Raw genomic sequence first — 24,230 nt, 5'->3', positions numbered from 1 at the left:
TCAGGTTCTCTTCTGATGATCTATTCTAAAGATAAAAGTTGAATTATTTCAGCCTTGTAATTCTATTTCAAAGCCTTCACCTTCCCTGTGTCTTCATTGTAGATTAGATAACCTAATTGCTTGTTGGAAATGATTGATTTTCCCCTTTTTTTCCTTCATTAGTTCATCATACGTTAGATGCTCAGAGATATCACAAGACCATTCGGAATATCTGTCAACCCATACATTTTCAGAAGCTGTTTAAATGAAGCACTCCACTGAATACAACACCTCCTTGGCCAGTTAGCCTTGCCTGCCTCTAACAGAGTCTATCCTTCTCTTGAAACCACAGAGCCTGAAGCAAGGGTGCAATTTCACATGGGGAGGGCTGAAGCAGAGGTCCTGGTGTGAGGAGGTCCCATTCAGTCCCAGTGCTCAGGTACTTGCTCCCAGCCCCACACCAGTGCGTGTTGCCTCATGGCCATGCTGCGTTTTCCTTGTCCACCTTTCTCTTCCTTCTCAGCACGATGTTGGAGGAAACATTCTTGCTAGTGGAGAGGAGAGAGGAATTATTCAAGCTTCTGCTGTCCTCAAAGCCCTCTCTCAGAGAGCTACTGAATTGGGTCTTGTGTCAGAGAGAGCATGCACAGACAGATAAATAAGATCATCCTCCAACCTGCTGGCAGCTTATGACCATACGGTGACTGCTGAACACTTTATTGAGAGCCTGGTTCAGTATAGGTATCTAAGTTTTGAATAACTGTTCACTTGGTCGTAACCTCAAAGTTTATGCTTTATGTTGATTTTAACCTCTCCACTTCCTGAAGTTTTAAATTGCAGAAAGTCACTAATCCCCTATAACTTCCTGTCACCTTGTGGTCTTCATTCATTAACAGATCCCACTGAAATCAGCAGATATTTAGCTGCAAATTTCTTTGACAGTTTTGCTGTCAGATCCACTCATCTATATCATTATGATTTGTGCAGTCATCAAATATTTCCTTCAACTGTTCATAAACTGATAAAATGGTAGTTTGTTGCAAGCTAGATTTAAATAAGCTACAAAGCAATCCAAGAGTGTGTTCGTTTCTTTTGCATTACTCAGTTTAGTTTTTTTTCAAGGGATGATGTCTTAGCTTTATTTATTTGAGTCTTAATCTTCTTCCCCTTCAAGAGCAGAATGATGGCTGTACAGTAGGGACAAGGACAGCACAACATACGTGGCACACTACAGGGGCACGTGTGGGTTTTTTTTGTAAGAATGACTTTCTGACTGAAAGTACAAAATCAATTTCCCCATCAGGAAACTTCAAATAAAGTCTTTAGATTTGGGTTGGTTCAAACTGGAACCCTCCATTTTCCTGAACAGAATAGAAATGTCTCATTCAGCATAAATTATAAAAAAAATTACCTAGCATCTCAGTCTTCTCCTGCATAGAGCTGTAATTTATGACTCTGTTCTCTTTCATGAATCCAGCTGTGCTTTCCAGAGTGAAAACCTGTTTTTTCTTGTGAAGTCAGTGATGTGAGCCATCATAGAGGATGTGGTAAGATTTGGCTTATGAGAGAGAGTTATGACAGTTGGCTCCCTAAATAAAACTGTCACACAGTAATGTCACAAAATGGGAACACAATGACTTATTCAGGTAAATTAAAACCAGTTAGTTTACTGGAGAACACTGAAATGAAATGCTTTGAGTGCATTGTCAATTGTCCTCATTTGGGTTGAAAAAAAAAGACTGAGCTATCCCAGTTTATGGTGGGAACCTGGGATTTCATTCAGGGGAACTGGATGTGAAACTAAAAGCATGGTTGCCACCACAGAAATCCATATTTATCTCAGACTGTGATTCCCTTTCATTGCCTTTCTGTCTACCTAATTAGACAATTTAATAATGGTGATACTGACTTTTAATTTTTTTTTCCAATATTCTGACTTCATAAGCTTATGACACCTCTAGCAGTAGACATAAACTTCACTGATGAGCAGAGCTGTGGAGCTCTTCCAGGTGTCACTGAGGTGGTGATTACATCAAACTCTCTCCTCTGAGCCCAAGAATGAGTATTGATAGACCATAACCTTCATCTCAGCTCAGATTCTGATGATATTGGGATATTCTTGACAGTGATGCATTGGTTAGCACATTGCTCATATCTTGTCTTTATAGATGAAATATGAGTGTCCATCAGATAATGTAAACCTTGAATATGTCAATATGTTAATTAGCACAAGAATGTCAAGAGCATCTAAAAATCTTTATTTGAAATTTAATCCATGTTTTAACAGTTCTGTTCATCTATAGCCAACAAATAAGAAGTCAGCTGCAGATGACTGGATTCACAAAGTATTTAGGTACTTAACTTGCAATGATCACTGTTGGACTTATATTCCTAAATGTTTTTGTGGATCTGAGCCAATGGTAGTTATATGTCATTATGATGAGTCTGCATATGACTTCTGGAGGTATGGACGATAATGTCCATGGTTTTGGTAGCACATAACTAGTTTCTCAGCATAAGACAATGGAAGCACTTACATTCAAAACCAATAAAAACTAAAGATTGCCAGCCAATGCTTCAGCATCGTCCAATTTTCTGCTGTATTGCAAATAAGTATGTCCCAGCAGCCTCAGACACTACCATGTAATAACTGCTGGCAAATGCAGATTAAAGTACTTCACTCCATGCAGAGCAGTTCCCATTCTTTAACGTAATTACTGCTACAGTTTGTAAGGGACAGGAAGCCCAGGCAATTAAAATGAATGACTTGTTCCCTCTTTATTCCTTTATTGCTCCTTCCTCGTTGTTTACCTTTAGGTTTGTGTGCTCTAAGCTGACATTTTCAGAGAATTAATCACAGTGATTCCAAGGTTTCTTTTCTTACTGGAAACAGGGAGTTTAGATCCAATCAAATATGGGTATGATTACTCAAAGTCATTTATTCCCAAGAGTATTACATTGTGGTTTTTGTCATTTATTGTCCATGCCCTCAACCAAATTTTCTGCCAGTCTTAGCAATCAGGTTTTCTTGTTACTGCCTGGAACAACTCAAGACCACCAACAGACTGATCCCTCACAGCTTGCTCTCTTTTACAGATCACTTCTGAATATTTTTGCCTACATGGAGTGGAGGACTGCTTTCCAGAGTGCCCCTGGTTGCCTTTCTCCTTTGCAAAGAGTGACTCATTCCTGCTCGTTTTCCTACTTTTTAATTGTTATTAAACCGTAAATTTATGAAAGCTTTCAGAGAGTCCAAGCACACATGTATCATCTGATTACCCTTATTTATAACCTCACTGACTCCTAACTTAAACAGTATTAGGTTTGTGAACTATGACTTCCCTCTATTAATGCTGTGTTCATTTTTCCCCAGCACCATGTATTTTATTTTTCAATATACTATCTTCTTCAGACACCAGAAGCAAGGTGTCTGTCCTGCAGCACTCTAGTTGTCTCTCCACTCTTTTTGGACATCTGTGTGACATTTGCACCATCTTTCTTTCTGCTACCCTTTGCAGGGTAAACCCATTTCTTTGCACAAAACCCAGCACTGCCAAATTCAGAGGAGGTGTTTTAAGAAACTAGACTACACTGGTAGGTGGTTTTGCATTCCAGAAAACCCTATTCTTACCTTGCTCCTCAGACATGGTCATATTTTAAATTCAGCTGGAGTTAAGCAATAAGGATGGAGCCAGTCAGACAGATGCTCTGTTGAATCTTGCAAATGGGTGGTGGGGGTAAGGAAGAAAAACCCACCAAGTTAAACCCAGAGTTAAATTAAAGGGAGACAAGAGAGGAAGCTGTGTCCAATTTCTGCCTCTTCCTCTCACTGCTGTAGGAGGATCCTCCCAAATCTGTCACTGATCAGCACAGCTCAGTGCTGTGGAGTAGTTTGCTGGCATCTCATTTTCCCATTTCTCTGTGTCCTCCCAAGAGCATAGTGACATCCTCTTAGCATCTGTCCCAGAGGGTGGACTTGTTTTCACGTGCTTATGTGGGGTGCTTTCCAAACACCTTCACAATTGGCTCTGCAACCTTCTTACATGGCTTTATTTGTGACCTTATTAAAGATTTTTTTTTTTTTTTTTTTTTTACTTTATGGTTTGCTACCTGTTCCTTGCTGGCTTCTCTCTCCTGCTGCCACACTGAGCACAAAAAAGGGGCAGGCTCTAATTACCCACTCGTGCAGTCTCCTCTGGACAGATACTGGGGTTGCTGTCCTGGTCGGGAGGGAGAAGTCCCCGAGATAAACAGTTCCTCGATGGGAAAATTCATAACCTGCCAGGAGCCACGCCAGGGAGCAGGGGAAGCCACCTCCACCCCCTACCAGCGCTAGGCAGGGGACATGCAGCCTGCACTGCAGACGCACCGGGACGGCGCCCGGCAGCCCCCGCCGGCCCCGTCCCGGCGCCGCGGAGCGGGGCTCAGCCAGGAGCCCGTCTCAGCCCTGTCCTCTAGCGGCCGTGCTCACGCATCGGCCGGGGAGAGCCAGGAGGGGTGTCCGGCGTGCCGCAGCCTCCCCCCGGGGGACGGCCGCCTCCCGCCTGCTAGCCCCGGGGAGAAGTGAAGGCGGTCCGGGCGCCGCCGACCGGCTTCTGCGCGGGGTCCCGTCGGATCAGCCTGAATAAATCACAAAGGGTTTTCTCAAGAAAAACTCCTGGCCTCAACGTTTCTGTAAGGGTTTTTGGGTTTCCCTCCACTGGCACACTGCAGGGATGCAAGTATGGGTCGAGGGGTGCAAGGCTGATGCTGGGGTTCACCCGGGGCTTAATCCAGAGCATCAAGGGGGGCTCGGCCACATCTGCTGCCTCTTGCTTGTCGCAACTGCAGCTATCCTCCGTTGTAATTTAGGAGACACAATCATTGCCCTTATCTAAGATCTGTTCTCCTTCTCATGTGAGAGAAGGTAAACAGAAAGGAAATCAGGTAATAGAAGTAGAGAAAAACAATTTGTTCAGTTATCGTTATTGAATGCCTCTATATATTATGTGATTTTTCTTCCTGAAACATCCCTCAAGTACAATAGAAAGATGGTAAATCATAATATTACATTTCTGTGTTCCTCCAGTACATTTCTTGGTGATTTTTGCCAGCTAGCTTTGGAATCACTTGTTTAGAAATAATGTTTAAACAGCCTTGTTGACAATGTGGTTTACCATTTTTTTCCTTAAAAAATTTATTTGACTCTGTGTTGTTTCATTTGTTCCCATATCCAAGAGTACAATTTTTATTATTAATAAGAACAATATTGCCATTTTTGTCTGTTTTTCTGTTAGGTGGGGAATTGTCCTCTCCCATGACAACTAAGATGGAAAAAAAAAAAAAGTACATCTTCAGTACATCTTTCCTTATAAAAGGGAAAGAATAGCATGCACTCAGCAATAATTTATTGTACTAGCTGCTTATCAGTGACAGCACTGGAAGAAAAAAATGTTCCAACCCCAAGAGCCCACAGGAGGGCACTGGGATGTAGCAGGGAAGGGAGCGAAACTGGGGGTGAAACCGTCAGCACTGCCCAGCTCAGGGAAGGAGCTTCAAGGGCTGGCAGGTCCTGAATGCTGCTGTTGTGTGCCAGGGGCCAGGAGGGAAGATTTAATCTTCTTAAATTAGCACCTATAGATGTCTGTGAAGTGATGCAGCTAAGGGCTGATGCTCACAATTCGAGGTCTCAACATAGATCTTATGGCCTTTAGCATTCCTGCCCGGCCTTGCCAGAGTTAATATTTAAATAAACACTCAGGCTGACCCTGCCCAGATTTCACCTACTAAGTCTTTTAAATTGGTACTGAGGTAACCTCTAATGGTCCCAGTGAAGGTCAGCGCTCTGAGGGAGTAGATCCTGAAAAAATTTGTTAGTAGGATGGGTTTGTAGCCTTGAGGTTGATGTTACAGGCCTGAGGCTACCTGTTTTGCAGTGTTTATGCCATCCTGTGCTCTGGTCTCCTCAGCTGTCTCTCCAGGGAAATACTTCCACATCCCTGCAAAGGTCCAGGGAACTTCAGGGAAGCTCTGGCTCCACTGAGAGCTGAGAGCAGGAGATGTGCGCCATCCAGCAACTTTTGATCAAGGTGCTTGACTATGAAGTGCCCTCCAGAAAGAATTAAGGTACTGAGGACAAGCATGGGATATGCACACTTTCCTTGCCCTTTCTAATGCTGCTGTCCCCAACTTCTCTGCATCCAGCTTCTGTTTTTTTCTCTTACCCTGGAAAACAGATCGCATGGAAGAAGATCATCTTCTTTTTCAGCTCCAGCCCACTCTTTTAATCTGGCTTCCTCCCCTTCCACTGCACTGAAATTTCTTGCACAGAAGTCTATAATTCTTTCTTCATAGCCTAATCTAGTCAAAACTGTCCCACTAGCCTCAGTTTCCTTGGCCAAGTAGTTACTTAGGATGTTATACTTGATCATACACTTAACCCAAAATATTGGCTTCCCCTGCTTGCCTCAGTTGCCCTCCCTTTTTCTGCACACTTTTTTTTCCTTCTGCAGGATCTTCAATGACTTCTTTTCATCTCCCTTCAACTGTTTGTGGGGTATTGGGATGCTCTTCCCTTCTTTGCCCCTCCAAGCTGTCTCCATCCATAAACTTATGTCTTCTGTTCATGCAGGTGACTTTCAAATCACTGTGACTTTGCCTCCATCTACCAGGATGGGAACTTGTCCTGTAATGTTTCCTTGGGAATGATCAGTTACCAGCAGGAGCTCAGCATGGTTAAGAGAGCTGTTAAGCCCACTTTCTACTAGTTGCTCTCTCTGCATCTTCAGATCTATCTGTCTTGGAGGGGAGGTTCTGTATAAAGTACGTGGGATGTAGTTTTTCCTATCCTTTTTAAGGCTAGGTTTCTTGCCCACACGCCCACTATGTCGTATCTTTCCTGCTACAGCATTCTTTGCTCTCAAAAAACGCAGTGTTGCTCCTCCAATATGTGCAGAGAGCTGCTGTCCAGGTCCTTTTCCCTGCAATTGGCTCACACCAGCACTCTGTGTGCACTTTTTCCAACTGTCCGCTCCTTGAGAGCATCTCACACAGGCAGCTCTCTTAATTTCCAAGTTCTGTCTCATCCCTGGTTTACCAGGAATATTTTGGATCCTTCCTCCTACTGGCTCACTGTGCAAGCTTCGTCTCTCATCTGCTGTGTTTTCAAATGCTTTTATGCTTTTGGCTGTGTTACTTTTCAAGCCTGGCAGGAGATTCCTGTAAATAAATATCTGCATGGTCTCTCCTTCAAATACTTCTTTCTCTGTGGTCACGCATCCTAGGTGCTATCCAGTTCATCCCTTCCAGCTGTGTCAGTTTTTCATGACTGTGTGTTATGATGAGATGCTGGGAGTGAGTAGGGGATTTATGAAGTTCAATTACAAACTGAAGGAGTTGTCTAATTTAGGATGAATAAGCTATTTTCAAAGGCACAGTGGGAGCACTTCACATTGTGTGGCCTTCATCTTCATTTGTAGTACAGGCTGTGCATCAGCAAAACTGCATGATGAAGGAGAAAACTTGACAATGCTTCACTTCTATTTTCACATGTGCAAGAAGCCAGTACACAGTATCCACTCAGGGACTTTTACACTGCGAGTTATATTCAGTTCTCTCCCCAGCCCCTCTGACCTCCTGTCATGCAGGTATGAGCCCAGATCTCTGCTAAAAAAAAAATAAAATTAATGTAATTAACTGTCTGTAAAGCTGTACTGTAAATCAGATCATTGGAATGGACTGGGTTAGAAAATCACTCTTTTGCGAACAGTTATTGTTAATTTTGGTGACTGAAATGGAGTGGTGAAATGAGATGCAGAGCGTGATGTGAGCAGGTAGGGATGACAGTAATAAAAATGAAGAATTTCCTTGAACAGATCATAAGGAGGATACTTTCCACCACTCTATTCCCTCTGGCAGATGAACAGATTGCAGATAGAGAATATTTGGTAAATCAGCAAATGTTGCACCCCACAAGCTCAGCAGGGAGCAATCCCTGGTCACTGGCTCCTAGTCCCAGTAATCCAGTTATCAGGAAACAGCAGAGCCCTGACCGCAGGACTTCTCTTCTGACACTTGACTGTGGAAGGGAATTTATCCATCTCCTCCAAGGAGACATGCAATAGGCCACTGCAAAGGAAAGTCATATCATGGCAAGATAACAAATGTGACACCCTTGGTGAAGAGCCATGCTCCCCGGGCGACGAACCCCATCACCCTCCCCATCCCTGGGTGCTGGAGGTGCCTGCTGTGGAGGGTGCTGCATGGGCTGCCCACCCCAGTGCTGCCGGTGTGCTCCTGCCCTCCGAGGTGATGGCTGTGCCAGCCTCAGCCAGCCTCAGGGTCTGCAGGTGGCCGCAGACCCATCACCAGAGCATCTCCCGTGCGACCTCACAGGGACTAGAAACCCCCTGTTGCACTAGATTTTCAAAAGAAGTCCATTTAGGTATGTAGAATAAATGATCAGAGTCTTTCAAAAGACCTTGGTACACTGGGTGTTTGGGTTCTTTGAAAATCTGCCTCTAGCTGTTACTGTGGCAGCTGCAGCTCTCCAAGCGCCTTTGAAAAACAGGTCCTCATGTACTGTTCTCAGTGTAGCTTGCATCTGTTCAAAACCCTGGCTCTACTGCTGGCTGGTGAGCTCATGAGCAATCTAGTAGCCTAAATTTCATTACCTTTCAAATAGGTTTAAGTGCTTTTGAAAATTTTACCCATCGAGCTCTTTTACAAGTCTACCCCATTGTGCACAATTAAGACAGAAGATTGTGTCTTTGCTGCTGTCATTTAGAGGTTGGATAAAGGTTGAGAGCTGAGAAAAAAACCCATCTATTGAAAGTATCTATGGAATCTCTCATTGTCCAACAGAAACCATTATAATACAGGACCAGGCTCAGGAGACCTGCAGTATTCTATTCACAATTCTGCCAACAGCCTGTTAAGTAACTTTGTGTCAGTCACTTCTTTATTGTGTGTGTGCATGAAGGTTACTCCAGTGGTGAAATTATAGGTATTGACGCTTACCTTCCTTTGGAGAGAGGCTTGGGATCTTGAAAGGACCACTACAGCAGAGGCTCATACAAATGCCCAGATGTTTTGCCTGCTCAGGGGAGACAAACACAAGAGTGTTGGGATGAAAAAAGTACACCATTTATAATAAAGAAAACCTCTCATATGCAGTTTGTGACCAGACAAAAACATGTCTGGGAAACATCTTCAACATTTCTAAGTTACTTCTGGGGAACATTTATAGGCTAGGTAATTGTGAATAAAACCTGTGTCCTGCATGTTGGTAGTAGTCATGTACCCCCCAAAAGTATATTAAGTCTGACATAAACAATGAATGTTTTAATAATCTAAACTGAGTTTAAAGCTTCACAGGATCTATGAAGAGGAGAGGAGAGGAGAGGAGAGGAGAGGAGAGGAGAGGAGAGGAGAGGAGAGGAGAGGAGAGGAGAGGAGAGGAGAGGAGAGGAGAGGAGAGGAGAGGAGAGGAGAGGAGAGGAGAGGAGAGGAGAGGAGAGGAGAGAAAGAAGAGAAAAGAGAAAAGAGAAGAGGAGAAGAGAAGAGAAGAGAAGAGAAGAGAAGAGAAGAGAAGAGAAGAGAAGAGAAGAGAAGAGAAGAGAAGAGAAGAGAAGAGAAGAGAAGAGAAGAGAAAAATGATCAACACCACCATCAGCTGGAAGATAAGAAGTGGCTCCAGCATTACTTCCCTTTCCTCACTTTGCTCACCCCACATAGTTTGCTATGTAATGGTATGCAATATTTCAGTGTAGAAGAGTTTAAACTATGACAAATGATGACTTAGTGGCTCTATTAGAGGGGTTTTGGCAAAAAGACCATTTTGTTGTCCATCTGGAAGAATAAAGGCTCATGATGAGTGCTAGACCTGTTGTGTCTCTGAGTGGTAGGTTTAAAAATCTCAGAGTCACCAAGTCACTTGAATGAGAAGGGACTACGGGAGGTCTCTGGTCCCACTTCCTGCTCAGAGCAGGTCACTGCCAACTGCCGACCAGGCTGCTGGGCACAAGGGTCCATCAGGATTATACCGAGTGGCTACTCCCCCTTCTTCCTCTCACTTCCAGCAATGTCCTTTCTGCTTTATCCCAAAGCTCAGAAAGCAAAGGGGGAAGTGTTCTTCCCTTTGTCATGCAGCCCCTCTGACCAGACTCCCAAATATCCTGGAGGAGCTTCTGGGAGAGGTGTCCCACCACGTAGTGTGGTTGGGCTGCTTCAGTAGCTGCACGGTGCCTGTCCATGCGTTTGGCAAGTCCTGCTGTGCTGAACATGGGGCTGCCTCCGGCTGGCCTCTACCCAACCTGGCAGCCTTGCCCACAGCTGGCCCTGACCCACCCAAGTGTTCTCGCCTGCGCGCCCTGATCAGACTGTGCCCAGTAGCTCTCCGCGTACTCTGTATTTAACGGTGGCTACCTCAGGTCTATTTTTAAAAGGAGGATTTTGTCTGAAAGGCATACCAGAAAATTTGGCTGCTTCTCTGTTCCCTCGAGCTCTCAGCACAGCACTCTCTCGGGTGTTTGGATTGAAAAAAAATGTAAGGAGCCCTACTTAAAGTTAAGGGTACACATAAGTCCTTTGTTGACTTAGAGTGAACAGCAGCAAAGCAGCTGAAAACACTGACCCGAGTCACAAGAATGAGGCAGAAAAACAGCTACTGAAGTCTTCCGCTCAGAATCCCACCCTGGGACACGACTCCCAAGCACCTGGAGATTTTCCAGATTGTGTCCTGAAATGCTTTCTTTATCTAGAAACCAGTGATCATAGTTTAGTGTCTGATTTGAATCACCTCCCCCTTTACTTCCACATAATTCTAGCAGTTGGTAAAACATTCTTTTGCCTGCAAAAAATGAGCAGTTTCAAGGGGAAATGTAAATTGCAGCTTCATTTAATTCTACAGGCTGGTTTCCAAATTAACTGCATTTCTCTGCAGTCCAGAAAGTCCTTGTATATAATCACGAATAGCCTATCTGTTATAAAGCAGTAAGGCATCAGTAATAGTTGCATCTTAGTTAAGCTCTAAGAAAGAGCATTTTCAGACTGTTATAAGCCAAGCAAGTTTCTCTCTGCCACGTCTAAGTATGCATTACCTATAGATGCCAGTACGATGAGTACCTCATAAATAGAAATGACTGCATTGAACGGTAAACTTTGTCCCTCGTTATTGTTACCTCTAAATTAAAACATTAACAAAAAATGTGCAGAGTTCAGGCTTTCCTGGTTAACCACAGGTGCACAGTACTAATATTCATTTGCCTACCTTAACTGTAATGTTGCTTTTTATCTTAATTGGCTTTATTCAGTTTATATGCCCTGGGGGATGAATTTGGCTCCATATCATTATTCTCTTTCATTGGAACAATTGAATATCGAAGTGCAAACAAAGTATGTGTGCTCTTATTTAAGAAGGTGCAATTGCTTTTCTGATGACATTATTTGCAATACGAAATAAATTAATTTTTTTCTTGTCTTTTTTTTTTTTCTTTTGACAAGAAGGTGAACTTTATCTCACGACCTATAAATGAACAGACTTTTTTATTATTATTTTTAAAATTTTTTTCATCTAAAGAGTTAACGGTGGTTTTGGTGGTTTTTTTCCCCCCTTCCACCCAGGCAGTGATTAGATTGTCCAGTAGGTGGCTGGCATTCTCCGGCGCTCGCCGGCGGCTCCGCCGGAATTACCGCAGTCGTTTAAGCAAGCCTGCTCTCATCATGGGAAGCAGGGGAAGAATTGACGTCCAGAAGATCCTGCCTATAGGATCCGAGCCGTCAGCGGAGCCCTGCTTTTTCCTGACTTTAAATCCCGCTGGCGAGTGCAGGTACTGAAAGCCGGGAGAGATTGGCAATGCAGTGTGACAGCAAGTACCAAAAGTTCTTGCTTTTTGTAATTCCCTTGTTTTGGACTCGGTTCTGCTCAGCAGACCTGAAGCTGGGAATTTAACAAGCCACGATTTTGAAAATGCCTCCCACTTACTGGTCTTTGATTTTGATAAATAGCCTTCCAGAGCTGAGGAGTACCTAACAGCGAGACAAGTCAATAAGGAAAAGGCAAGTTTCAGGATTCAAACTCTGCTAAAAGATGTTCTCCTTTCACCTTATGGAAACAGTACTGTTAAGCAAGCTGCAGTTGCTTTTTGGTTTGTTTATTTTCAAGATGTGTGACAAAGTGATATGACTTTCACAAAGTGATATGACTTTTAAGCTCTTCTGACTGAATAAAGCCAGCAAGCAGCAGCAAAATTAAAGCAGTACATTTTATTCAAGGATTTTCAAAGACGAAAGTTGTCTTCTGAGAAGAGCAAAGTGGGACAATGGCATCTGGAGAATGCCTTCTGCTAGACCTAGAAACAGATAACTTCATTCTCTACAACATCTCTGTCAACCAGAGTGCAAACCTCTCCCTCCTCGGTGACGACTGGTTCTACCCAGCGTTCCTCTACGCCATCCCCACCATCTATGGGATCATAATTTTGATAGGCCTTATTGGCAATATCACTTTGATTAAGATCTTCTGTACCGTGAAATCCATGAGAAATGTCCCTAATTTGTTCATCTCCAGTTTGGCTCTGGGAGATCTGCTGCTTTTAGTGACTTGCGTGCCCGTGGATGCCAGCAGGTACCTTGCTGATGAGTGGCTCTTCGGCAGGACTGGATGCAAACTTATCCCCTTCATACAGCTCACTTCTGTAGGGGTGTCAGTCTTTACTCTCACTGCTCTCTCGGCTGACAGGTAAGCTGCCTGCTGTGGCCTTGGAAAGAAGTCTGCATATTTACGACTCCATAAAATGCACGATTATGAATGCATATTTTCAGGTAACAAGTATATTTTTAACCTAATGAGGGAAAAAGAACAACTTTGGTTAATTTCTGGTGGTTATGAGCACACAGTTTGAGGATAAGGAGGCAGACTGAATGCAGGATACTTTTTCTAGGCTAAACTAAATGTTTGTGCAGTTTAGCTGACAGTCTAGCTTAATTAAAAGAAAAAAAAAAAAAAAAAAGAGCAGATCAAGCTAAAGACCAGAGAGAGAATACCATTAATGAAGGAAGCTCTGTTAAAAGATAGCATGTTCATATTTGCCCAAAAGATAATTGATCCATATTTCATGAAGTGTGAAGGCACTGGAGCAGCAATTTAAAGTGCAGTTAGAATCAATTCCTTCTAGTGGCTTGCTTCCTTAAGGCTAATTACATGTGAGGCAGTATTTCATGAAATATGTTCCAAATATTCAAATAAAGATGCCTGAAGCCAGGCATCTCAGTTCGCTATAGCCAGTATATTTCCCTTGATTAAACCGTCTGCTCCTTATCCAATCAAAACTGATCTGTGCTGTTGGTTTGGAAACTTTGTCTTCCAATAATGTTTGGTAAAAATAACATGTAATAGCTACGCTATTTTAGAATATGTGAAAACAAGTTTGACTTTAACAGATTATACGCTTCTAATAAGCCAGCTCTATTTTAGATTTCTGTGAGGCTTTGGAAAACTATCTCAGAGCATTCAGATTCAAATTCAAAAGACATTTTAATTTGAATGTTATTTGGAAGGATGAAGCCTACTTTTCTGGAAAGGTTTTAAGTATTTATCAGACTGTCGGCTTTTACAGAAACTCCTGTGTACATCAGTGAAGCCAGGATATTTTGTTTCTAATTTGGATGCTTCAGAAAGTGATTAAGGAATACACTGTAATCATGCTAAAGTTATAAAATCTCACAGAAGTACTAAGATTTCCAACCAGAAAAGTATTTCAGTTTTGTTTTGCTCAAAAAAGACCTGGGGATTGTATTTCTTGGTGACAAAGAAGTGAAACTAGGTCTGCTTTAGGTGGTCCCTTTCATGCCACTCTGTGTCTCTCCTCCTAACCTCCCACTTTAAAACACCAGACTATTTTTGTTCAGTTTTCAAGGTGGTTTGTACACGTATTTTAATATATAGTGTATGGTCTCAAGGAAACCAGGTGACTCTATAGTGTTTCAGAGACAGAACAGTCAATATGTTTATTAACTCCTCCATGTTGGTGTACACATAAAAATAGCACTGTCTGCCCCAATAGCAGATGACAAATAGGCCTGTGTGTAGACAAAGGTCTTCAAGCAATTTGCTCTGAAAGAGTTGGGAAAATAGGAAAAGTGCACAAGTCCTTTAGTAAAGGACCACCTACACTTTCACTCCTGAGTTTCATGTGGTGGCTAGACCCCCCCTGCCTGGTCTGAAGAGAATGTTAGGAAAATAGTAGGTATTTCTCCAGGAAACTCATCTTTTCAAAGCTTTAATGTAAGCTGGTTTAAGGAGTGTCAGGAAAAGAAAAATGCGTCATAAAGAAGATTATGTTAGATAGATTTGTTACTATCTGATCACGTGCCACATAAAGTAAACATTGCAAATGCTTTTACTGAGCAGCACATCAATAGCATTTTTTGCCTGAAGTGAGCAAACAGAACAGAAAACAGCACCAGTGGCAAGCTTAGGTTTTGGTGACTTTAAATTCTCAACTTCGGCTTTATCTGGATCCTGTTAACCATCATGCCACACTGGTAATCAAACTTTACCACACTTTCCAATGCCACTTGGCTATAAGGGAGACAGGCATGCATGTGGGAGAAGACTATGTTCCCATTTCCAAGGGATCATTATATCCTATTCTAATGCATCTGTTGTCCACTGCAGGAGAAAATAACAAAACTTTTGCCTTTATTAGATCTATGAATCTTAAATACTGGGGTGGTTTCACAGACAACCATTTCCGAGGACAGATGTGGTGTTGCATGAAAGATGAGCAGCAGCTCAGCCCTGCAAGGAAACACCTGCAGAAGACAGGGGCATGGTGGTGAGACCAGGGTAACACAAGGAGTAGGGAGACCAGCAGGTAAGACTGCTCAGGCATGGCTCATCTCACTTGGTTTTTGCTGTCTGAGGTGAGGAGCCACTCCAGGATAGTCAGCTAGGTTTTCCCTAGTCCATGGAAAGAGACACCTCCAGAGGAGACAGGATAAATCACCGTATCAGGATGCCTATCTCCCTCCTTGCTTATAGAGGAAGCATTGCTGGATTAGATGCCCATATTTGAGATGGCTAATGTTCAGTGACATGAACCCTACCTGACACGCTCACATGAGGCATGTCAATGTCCCTGTTCTCATGAATCAAACCCATGGACCATGGGAGAGAAAAACATAAGCCATCTGCTGTGAATAGCATCACATGCCACTGTCTCCAAGGAAAGGGAAACTTATCAGTGCACTGCAGACCTTTTGTCTATAATTCATCATCTACAAAAAATAATAATAAAAAAACTTCAGTTCCAGTCTTCTTCCATTAACAAAAGCAAGTGGGAACAACTTTCCCAGCATTACTGAAGGTGTTGTGGTGGGTGATGCTTAGAGAGACCTGGCATCTCTGGGATCAGAGATCTGCTGTGTAAAGAAAAGCATTGGAATATGATACAACAGGGTTATTTCCAAAGAGATGACCATCAAAATACAAGATGAAAGGCAGTGAGAAGGTGTGATGGGCAGATACAGTACGTGAGAGAGAAGTGAGACAGGTATGCTACTATGTTACAACAACTGTACAAATCGTCTTGGTGACTTTGGATCATCTCCTGAAAACGAGGGGCTCGGTTATAATAGATTTTTGCACAGCCCACATCATGGGTGCAAGGGAGTAGCTTCCTGAGGTACACTTTTATGCTTTCCATTTCCACTTTCCCATGTGTTGGGTAGGGTTAATAATATCAAATCTGTCATCTGCTGGTGACTGCAAATGCTCGGCTAAGTGCCAACCTCCACCACAGAGCACCTAATGCTGCCTGGTGGTTTGGCCTGCCGAGACCTGGTGGGTGTCCAGAGGACTGACTGCTCACATGCAAACTTTTATCAAGTAGAAACAGAGAGACAAAGTGCTTCAGCTTTTCCTGCAGCGGGAGCCTCCCAGTTGGCAAGTTGCTCTGTGTGCATATGCACGCACGTGTGCATGCCTGCACAGGTTTGGTTAGGTAAGGCATAGCCAAAGGGTCCCCTGGTGCTTAGGCTGTCTCTGTGTACAATCATGAGACCCCATCAGACTAAGGTTAAATTATTCAAGAGTGTCTGGGAGAAAGGGCAAAGAAGAGTTAATAATATTAGAAATTTATTTTCTGTAGGACTACTCCCCTGGCTGCAGGGAGCTAGCATTGGTCCAGCTGCACTTGCAGGAGCAGTGGGAGCTGTTGGTGAGACCTGTTTTCCTGCGAGCTTGGCAAATTTGCAGAGCAGCCCCGAGAGGGTTAAGGCCTGCGCTGTGCTTACAGCCACCCTCCATGAGTGATAAGGCGCCAGGGCTGAGTATACAACAGCGAGGAAACAGGCAGCCCATGCGTGTGTATGTGTGTTTGTGTGTTTTAGAAGGACTGTAAATGAGGTTGGCAGGGGAAGGACATCTGTCTGCCCTGCTGCTCTGCTCTGTGGAGGCAGCAGATTTCTTCAGCTGCTGCTCAGCTCATCCCCACAAAGAGGGAGTTTAGGTTTGCCCACCTGCCTGCCCTCCTCCTCCTCCTCGGTGCGAGGGGAAGGGGTATAGAGGAGCCTGTGAGAGCAGTCACACCTGGGCCACTAGCCCAGGCAGAAAAGCCAAGGCTGGCTCAGCAAGTGACAGGAAATTAAGGAAAATCTTTACACAGTAAGAGGAAAAGCAGCTCATTTAATTGCCCTTGTTATGGGAAACATCTTTATTTAATTGACTGTTTCTCCCATGAGTGAAAAGGTTTATACATTTGCATTTGAATTACCCAAGCTGTCAAGCACTGATCATACTTCCCCACTGTTTTGCTGAGATAGTAAAAAATCGAAATACCCTGGTGCTCATGCAGTGAAACCTTTCTGAAGTAATGCTGGTTTTACAAGCACACAGCAGAGTAAGTGTAAAGCTTAATTGGAGTTTGCAAGCAACACCTTTACTTTAAGCACCTTGGATTATCTGAATTTTAGTGCTAGAAAACTATAGCAATGCCTGCCACCTGGAGCTGCTGGCCTGTGGTGGAACTGAGACGCATGGGGTGACATTACAGGTGACATTAGGTGGCTTACCTTGGTAAGACCAACTGCAGACAGCAGGAATTGAAGTTGCATGGGAGCCCTGAGCCCTGAAATGAGGACATTAGTTTTGGAAATGTTGACCTCGGTGCTTGGATGCAGGCATGGATGCAGGGATGTTGCGGTGCTTCCAGCTGTGCTGGGTCCCTTGGAGCAGGTCACAGCCACAACTTTTGATGTTCCTCTGAACTCATATGACAGTTTGTTTATCTAAGAAAACTTCAAACAAACCTCTGTCCCAAAAAACAGTGGTGGAAGGAAAGAAACAAATCTAGAATTTCTGGAAAGATGTTTTTAAATATGCAAAAATCTTTGTTTAGTAGACTCATCTCTTCTGTGATTTGGATGTCTCCAGCCCCTACTACTAATATTATGTACAATACCAAAGGAGGACTAATATCTACATGTCAGTTCATTTGTTTTATTTTACAATCACTGGATTATGTCTCCACAAGAGGATTAAGGGAAGTGTGCCACCCTAAAATAAAGCTATGGAAAGCCAAACCAGATTTCCATTGAGTTGATTTACAGAGTGATACTTTATTTATCTTAATAATATCAGTTGTAAAGTGTCAGGTCCATAGTGGTTTTATTCTGGGAATAAAGTGGAATTTATTCTGATCAGTCTAGTAACAGCATTCATTAAATCCCTTCAGGTCACTAAGGCACTATTTTGGGGCAATTTACTTGGGCTGTAATTTACTGTGCGGCCTCAGGAAGGTTTTGAAAGGGTGATGGAGAAAGCCACTCTGAACTACCAGAGACCCTCTAATCTGGTCAACACGAGTTGGCAGAACAATACCCCCACATGTACATTTTGGGTCCACTGACGTGATCTCAGCCAGAACATCGGCCCTTCCAGATGAAAAGAAAAATGGAGGGGCTTCAGACCCCAGCCCAAAGCCTTCCTTCCCACTGAAGCACTGGGCAGACCCTCCTTGACCCTTGCCGCTGGCACGGTGTCCGTGCCGCTGCTCTTCCTCTGCTGATGGCACAGGGTACATGCAGAGAGAGATACATGTGTCTCTCTCAGCCGATGTACAATCTTAGATCCTGTGTTGCTGACCACTGCGTCAATACAATATAAACACTCTTAACACTCTTGGGTTTAGCTCTCATTTCCTCAGCCCCTGCATCCGTCTGCACCAAGAGAAACAGATCAAACAGCACAAACTTTCTGAATATCTTGATTAGCTGGAGCAGATGGCCAAAACACAATAGATGCACTTGTATAACCAGGAACATTAGAGCTCCCATTTATATCAGTGGGACTGCTGCGCAAATCCGAGGTTAGAGTCAGTGCTAATGTGCCAGAGACTGTCAATATTTAAGCAATCAAAAGGAAGAAAAGTTGGATTACCTATTGTTTACATTTCAGTAAAACCTAAAAACCCCAATCAGTTGTCATGGTCTCACGGTACGAGGTGCTGTACACACCGTTAATAAGGAGAGTGACTGGCCGCGGAGAATTTGCCAGCTGTGTGTCAGACTGAACACGGTGGGCTGGGACATCAGCATCGCTGCAGTAAGCCCACGGTGGTCCTGTCAGCTCAGGTGTTAGTACTTGGTGTTCAGATATGGATGACAGCCTGGTGAAAAAGAGTAGAAGAAGTTGAGCTGAAAAAGGAGATGCAGGCACAGCCTGTCCTGTATGTGCAGTGAAGCACCCAGTAGCTGCTTTCCTCACAGACAGCCCTGGCAATAATCTGTTTTCCTTTTATTTTGAAAAGAGACTCCAGCTCTAGCCCTGCTGAGTCCCCTCGCCTTGTTTCTCACCAAGTCTGCACCCACATGCCCACCTTACCCCATGCCATGTGAGACACCAGGGGCCACGAGATGCTGTCTGAGCTCCTGCTTGTAGCAGGCTCTTGATTCGCTCCCACACCGCCTACTGCGTATGACCTCAGGTGCAGCAGGGGATTTCGGCATCCAGAAGACCAACCTGTGCCCTGGGGCAGAAAATGAAGATGGTGCCTGGGGCCAAAAGGCAGCAAGGCAATTGCTATGCTGTAGATAAAGGCAGAAATCTGGACTTCCTTGCAGGAAACTCCCCTCTTGACGCCAGGCTAGTGATGAGCTTAACCAGAGTGCAGAAGACTGTGGAGTGTCAAAGGGAAAAATGTTGCCAGAGCTCTGCCCAACCTGTCCTTGCCTGCCTTCCATCTACGGCCAGTCTCTGCAGCTCCATGGGAAGGCAGGAGAGAACACAGTACCATGGCACCCTGAGAGGAAAAGCTGTTTCTTCACACTTGCAGACAGCCCTGAAGCATGAGATTTGGACATGGATGGTCGAATGACCTGGGAGAGCTAGAGATGCGGATGCTGAGCTAGCACTGACTGCACTCACCATTCGGTTCAGCAGCTTTTCTTGCCCCTACCCGTGCACAGAGGCTGATGAATATGTCATACCATTTTCATTAAAACAGATCTTTTCAGTGACATCAGGCAATTTTCTGAATATTCAGAGTAAAGGGGTACGTATCACCTTGTCCCCCTCATGTGCATCCTGTTATCCTCACTGCTTAGAACTTATGTCACATTTCAAATCAAAATTTATCTAACCTCTAACTGCTGCATAATAACCTAACTAATAGCACAACTGAAAGGCTGAGAAAGTTAGGGTTGTTCAGCCTGGAGAAGAGAAGGCTCCAGGGGGACGTTATAGGGGCCTTTCGATATATAAAGGGAACATATAAGAAAAAGACTTTACCAAGGCCTGTAGTGACAGGACAAGGGGCAACAGTTTTAAACTGAAAGAGGGTAGGTTTAGATTGGACATAAGGAAGAAACCTTTTACAATGAGGGTGGTGAGACACTGGAACAGGTTGCCCAGAGATGTTGTGGATGCCCCATCGTTGGAACATTTAAGGTGAGGTTGGGGCTCAGAGCAACCGGATCTAGTGAATGATGTCCCTATGGGAGGACTAGATGATCTTTAAAGGTCCTGTCCAACCCAAACCATACTGTGATTCTATAAGAGCAGTCAAGGATAGCACTAGATTTTTCAGCCCCAACTTGCAGCTGAAATTTCATATGGAGGTGATGGTCTCTTACAGCATCTATGTTTACTGAAGCCACAGAAAGGACTGGATACTAGCTAGCTCAGGTACTAATTACACTAAAGCCATGACACAGTGAGAATGGCACAGGATATCTCATTTTGTCAGGTGCAGAAGAGACGCTCCAATGTGTTCTCTTGGTCTCCTCTTTCATTGAAAGATCCCCAATTTTTTGGCATAATCTGCTCACTTGTGTCTTAGATACACTATTTTGCACCCGGCTGAGTTAAAATGGCTTCTGTTAGACTATCGCCATTTATCCCAATGACTCTACATTTACAGTCTGGTCAGCCACTGTGTCATCTGCAAACTTTCCCAGCAAAGGTTTTATAGCCTGCTCAAGGCAGCAGATATACACAATAAATAGCACTGCAGCTAGAGCAGGTTCCCAGGACCCAGGCTAGAAATGGCTCCACACATCTGAAACCTTTTTACTGGCATGTTTGGGGACCTGCTGGGGAGGCCATGGGGCTTGTTGTTGCCACCTAGCACAGCTCCATCTCCCAGGCCAGGACTGCTAATTTTAACCCTTGTCCCATGGGAGAGGAGCTGAGATTGCATGGGCATGCATAGGGGAGGGAGGACTATGTGTGGTCTGGCACACATGTGTACATATCTACATGCAAAGTCAACCATGCCAATGTGCCCATGGAGGTTGTGCCTCCCTTGTTCTCCAGCATGGCCCATACCCTTTTTATATCACCTACAATATTGTGAAAAAAAAACACACACACACCTAAATCTGCCAGGTGTTAAACAAGACAGACTTATATTAATTATCATCTGTTAGTAGGATTAACCTCTCCATTATACTATTTACAACTGGCCTTGGGCAACCCAAATACTTGCAGTTTTCTCGGTCCCACCTTGCAGTTTTCTGAACATCACAACTTTGGAGCCACTTCTAGGAAATTTCTCCACTTTTTCAAGATCTGTAAAAAAATTAACACTGGTTGTTCCCCAGCTGGTTCCTTTAATAATCTTAAGTGTAAATTACTCAAGCCTGCTGGTGTGAACGTGTTTTGTGTTAGCAGATGTTGGCTCACATCTTCAATACAGCTGACGAGTTTTCTGCTACATCTATAGCACTGCACACACAGTATAGATACCTCTTCTACATTTGGTCTTAAAGACAAATGTCTAGTCATTGCTTTTCACCTTGTCTCATCATTGTTCATATCTTCATCATTTATGTGTGTGCCTGACTTACTGATTTCCTTTTTTTTTTTTTGTTCCTGATGTATTTAAAATGCACGTTTGTCTGTTACACAGTGACCTTTGATATTTTGTTGGCTCCTCCAGCTTCCCTTATCAGTCACCAGCATTTTTAAACTCCGATATTTGCTGTCATTTACTTTTGCTTTTTTTCCCATCTGTTGTGTATTGATTTTTTTAATTACTTCTTTGAGATTTTAACATGACTCCTCATTTTCTCTTATTCAGGGCAGCATTTTGCCCTGCACATTTTTTTTCAGGGACAGGCAGGCAAGACAAGGGAGGAGGCTGGGCATCAGCTACTAATGTATTGTTAGCGTTGCCCCCTTTACATTTATGTTCTCAGTCAGTTGATCTGACAGCTGCTTTTAACTTTAGGAAACCTGCTTCTTTAAAGTTCCTTTTATATATATTTATTCTCTTTCCACAAAATTAAGATAAGTACACCAAGGCTGCTGTAGCTTAAGGAACTGCTAATTTTTAGGTCAACAATGAACTCTTCTTTCTCTCTCAGAACAAGGTAGAATATTGATTTATTGCATATCACAGGCAAGACGTTTTGGGTTGAGAAACTGCCATTTTTAGAAACTCCAATGAATTTCTGTAACTGCCTCTGTGAGATATCCAACAATTACACCATGTGTTTAGCTTACCCAGTGGTGTTGGTTTTATGCATGGAAGATGCATTCTCTCTTTCAAGAGAAATAAGGCAGATTCTCTAGTGAGATGAGAGGTCCATGTCTGGGCCCCCAGCTTTAGTTGCCCTGGTAAGAGCTCAATCCGCAGGCACTCCAAGCTCATGGTCCCATGCCATTGAGAATCCTGGAGACTTGGGACGAGACAGCAAAGCCTTGGATGGAAAGCATCACCAGGACTTGCTCCTTCCCATGCCTGGTGGCCCAGGTGCCAGTACCATCCCTCCCAGCTCAGCTCCAGATGCACATCACCTTGCAAACCCGGCACCAGTGAGCTGCTCCACCAGGACACGAGTGTGAGCATGGGCACATCCCTCTGCCTGTACTGGGCTCTGAGCGTGTAGAAATGTGTACAGAGATCAGCTGGTGCTGAGGAGCTGGAGCACTGGCTGTGTGTGGGAACTTGCTGGTTTTGAAGTCAAAGGATATTTTTAAATTAATGGGTCCCACCTGTCCCTCAGGCAACAGGTCTCACAGCCAATTGAAAGGACTGCAATGAGCTGTGATGCTGGCCCCATTGAAATCTTTCACTTGGGATCGGGGTTTTATTCAGAAACTTGGCTGAAGATCACCGACAGGGAATAAATACCCTGGGTGCAAAGTGGCTCTTTCTAATAAGGAAAGCATCGTCCATGAGACACTCACTATTTCCCGCAGTAACCTTTACATCCATTATTTTCCATATGTATAGTTAATTTCTGAAATATTTAATGCTCTAGATGGTCATGATTAGGAATAACAGAGTTGCTATCAAATGGTTACTACTTAAGCTCTCCTTTCCCAATGTGCAGTGCAGTTCAATGGTCTCTTTTAGGTTGGATATTAGGAAAAATTTCTTCACCGAAAGAGTGGTCAGGCATTGGAACAGGGTGCCCAGAGAGGTGGTGGCATCACCATCCCTGGAGGTGTTCAAAAAATGTGTAGACATGGCACTTCGGGACATGGTTTAGTAAGCATGGTGGTGTTGGGTTGACGGTTGGACTTGATGATCTTAGAGATCTTTTCCAACCTTAATGATTCCACGATTCTATGATTCTAATATACTCCATCTCAATTTTGACCTTAGTCATTCGTGGTCTGGGATTCCCATTCGTCCAGATTCTGGGATGATGTATGCAGATATACAGACTGAAATTTGAACACACACTTCAAAAAGTGAGAACTATGTCTCTTCCGTCAATGCATCCTTCTTCTTCCCATTTAAATGTTAATTAATAAAAAGACAAAGAAAGTAGGCAGTACCTGCCAATGTATGTAAGACTAGCCCATTAGACATGTCTTTGTGCCCATATGCAATTTACTAAAGTAAAGATTTTAATAACAGATGTTCAGCCAAGAATTATGCATAAAAATTATAATCTTAACTAAGTATGCGTAAAACAGATAGACCCAGAATAGAGTGTCAGAGTGTGTTGATGGGTTAGACAGTCTAGCAATTTTGTGGATTTATTGAATCATTTGTCTTCACAGCTATAAATATTCATAACATGTATAGTGGAAACAATAAAGAAAGTTTGGAGCATTGCATTTCTCATAAATTTCTTCAGATATTTAGTAAGACTTTTTCTTTGCTTTCCAAGTGTGACTTCACACTCAACAAGGCTCCAAGTGCTTCATTTATGCAGTCTTTGCCTAGCATCAACTTTTTCTCTGTTGCTTGAGGCTTTTTTTGCATGGCAATTGAGCAAGTCCTTCATGTTATGTGGGCAAAACAATAATGTGATACTAGTAGAACATAATTACAAAATTCTAATGAGAAGGTTTTCATTCAGCCTATTCATGGGCCAAGACAAGATCAATGTGTGCGCAATAAGCTTACAAATGGGAACAGATGACTGGGGATCAGAGGAACTGTGAATTGCACATCTTTTCTCCCACTTTCGGTTACGGGTGGGAACAGAAGAAATATGGGGACGTGCTGCTGAGAGGCAGTTCTTTCATCATTACAATAGGAAGTGGTGGCAATTTCAGGAGCTCATTTTCTAGAGCTGGGAAGAACTCAGTGTTTTCACTTCACAGCAATTTACATTACTATTTTTGTAAGACATCAGTCCATTCCAACTAATCTCTGCTCTTTTATTTAAGTTTCAGGGTAACATTAGCCCAACATCTCAAAATAGAGCTCAGCTTAAACAGATTCAAAAGTTTGTAAGTGGATTTCTTACTTCAGAGAAAAAAACAGAAAGCGGCAATATGGTAAATCTTTCCACCAGCCTGATGCAGT

General features: G+C 43.4%; 1 protein-coding gene and 1 long non-coding RNA gene across 2 annotated transcripts in view; both read left to right on the top strand.

Moving 5' to 3' along the window:
- The window catches only part of LOC142605229 (uncharacterized), a 331,852-nt gene that overhangs the window by 56,063 nt on the left and 251,559 nt on the right, over window positions 1-24,230 (top strand). The window lies entirely within an intron of this gene.
- Window positions 11,735-24,230, top strand: part of GRPR (gastrin releasing peptide receptor) — a 28,759-nt gene continuing 16,263 nt past the window's right edge. The window contains exon 1 of the mRNA XM_010299343.2: window positions 11,735-12,697. Coding sequence (XP_010297645.1) covers window positions 12,279-12,697 — 419 coding nt within the window. The 5' untranslated portion in view covers window positions 11,735-12,278. The remainder of the gene's footprint in view (window positions 12,698-24,230) is intronic.

Source organism: Balearica regulorum, chromosome 1 (assembly GCF_011004875.1).
Source record: "Balearica regulorum gibbericeps isolate bBalReg1 chromosome 1, bBalReg1.pri, whole genome shotgun sequence".
NCBI classification, from domain to species: domain Eukaryota; kingdom Metazoa; phylum Chordata; class Aves; order Gruiformes; family Gruidae; genus Balearica; species Balearica regulorum.
Note: the sequence above shows the minus strand (reverse complement) of the source record. Positions and strands in the feature narration are given on the sequence as shown.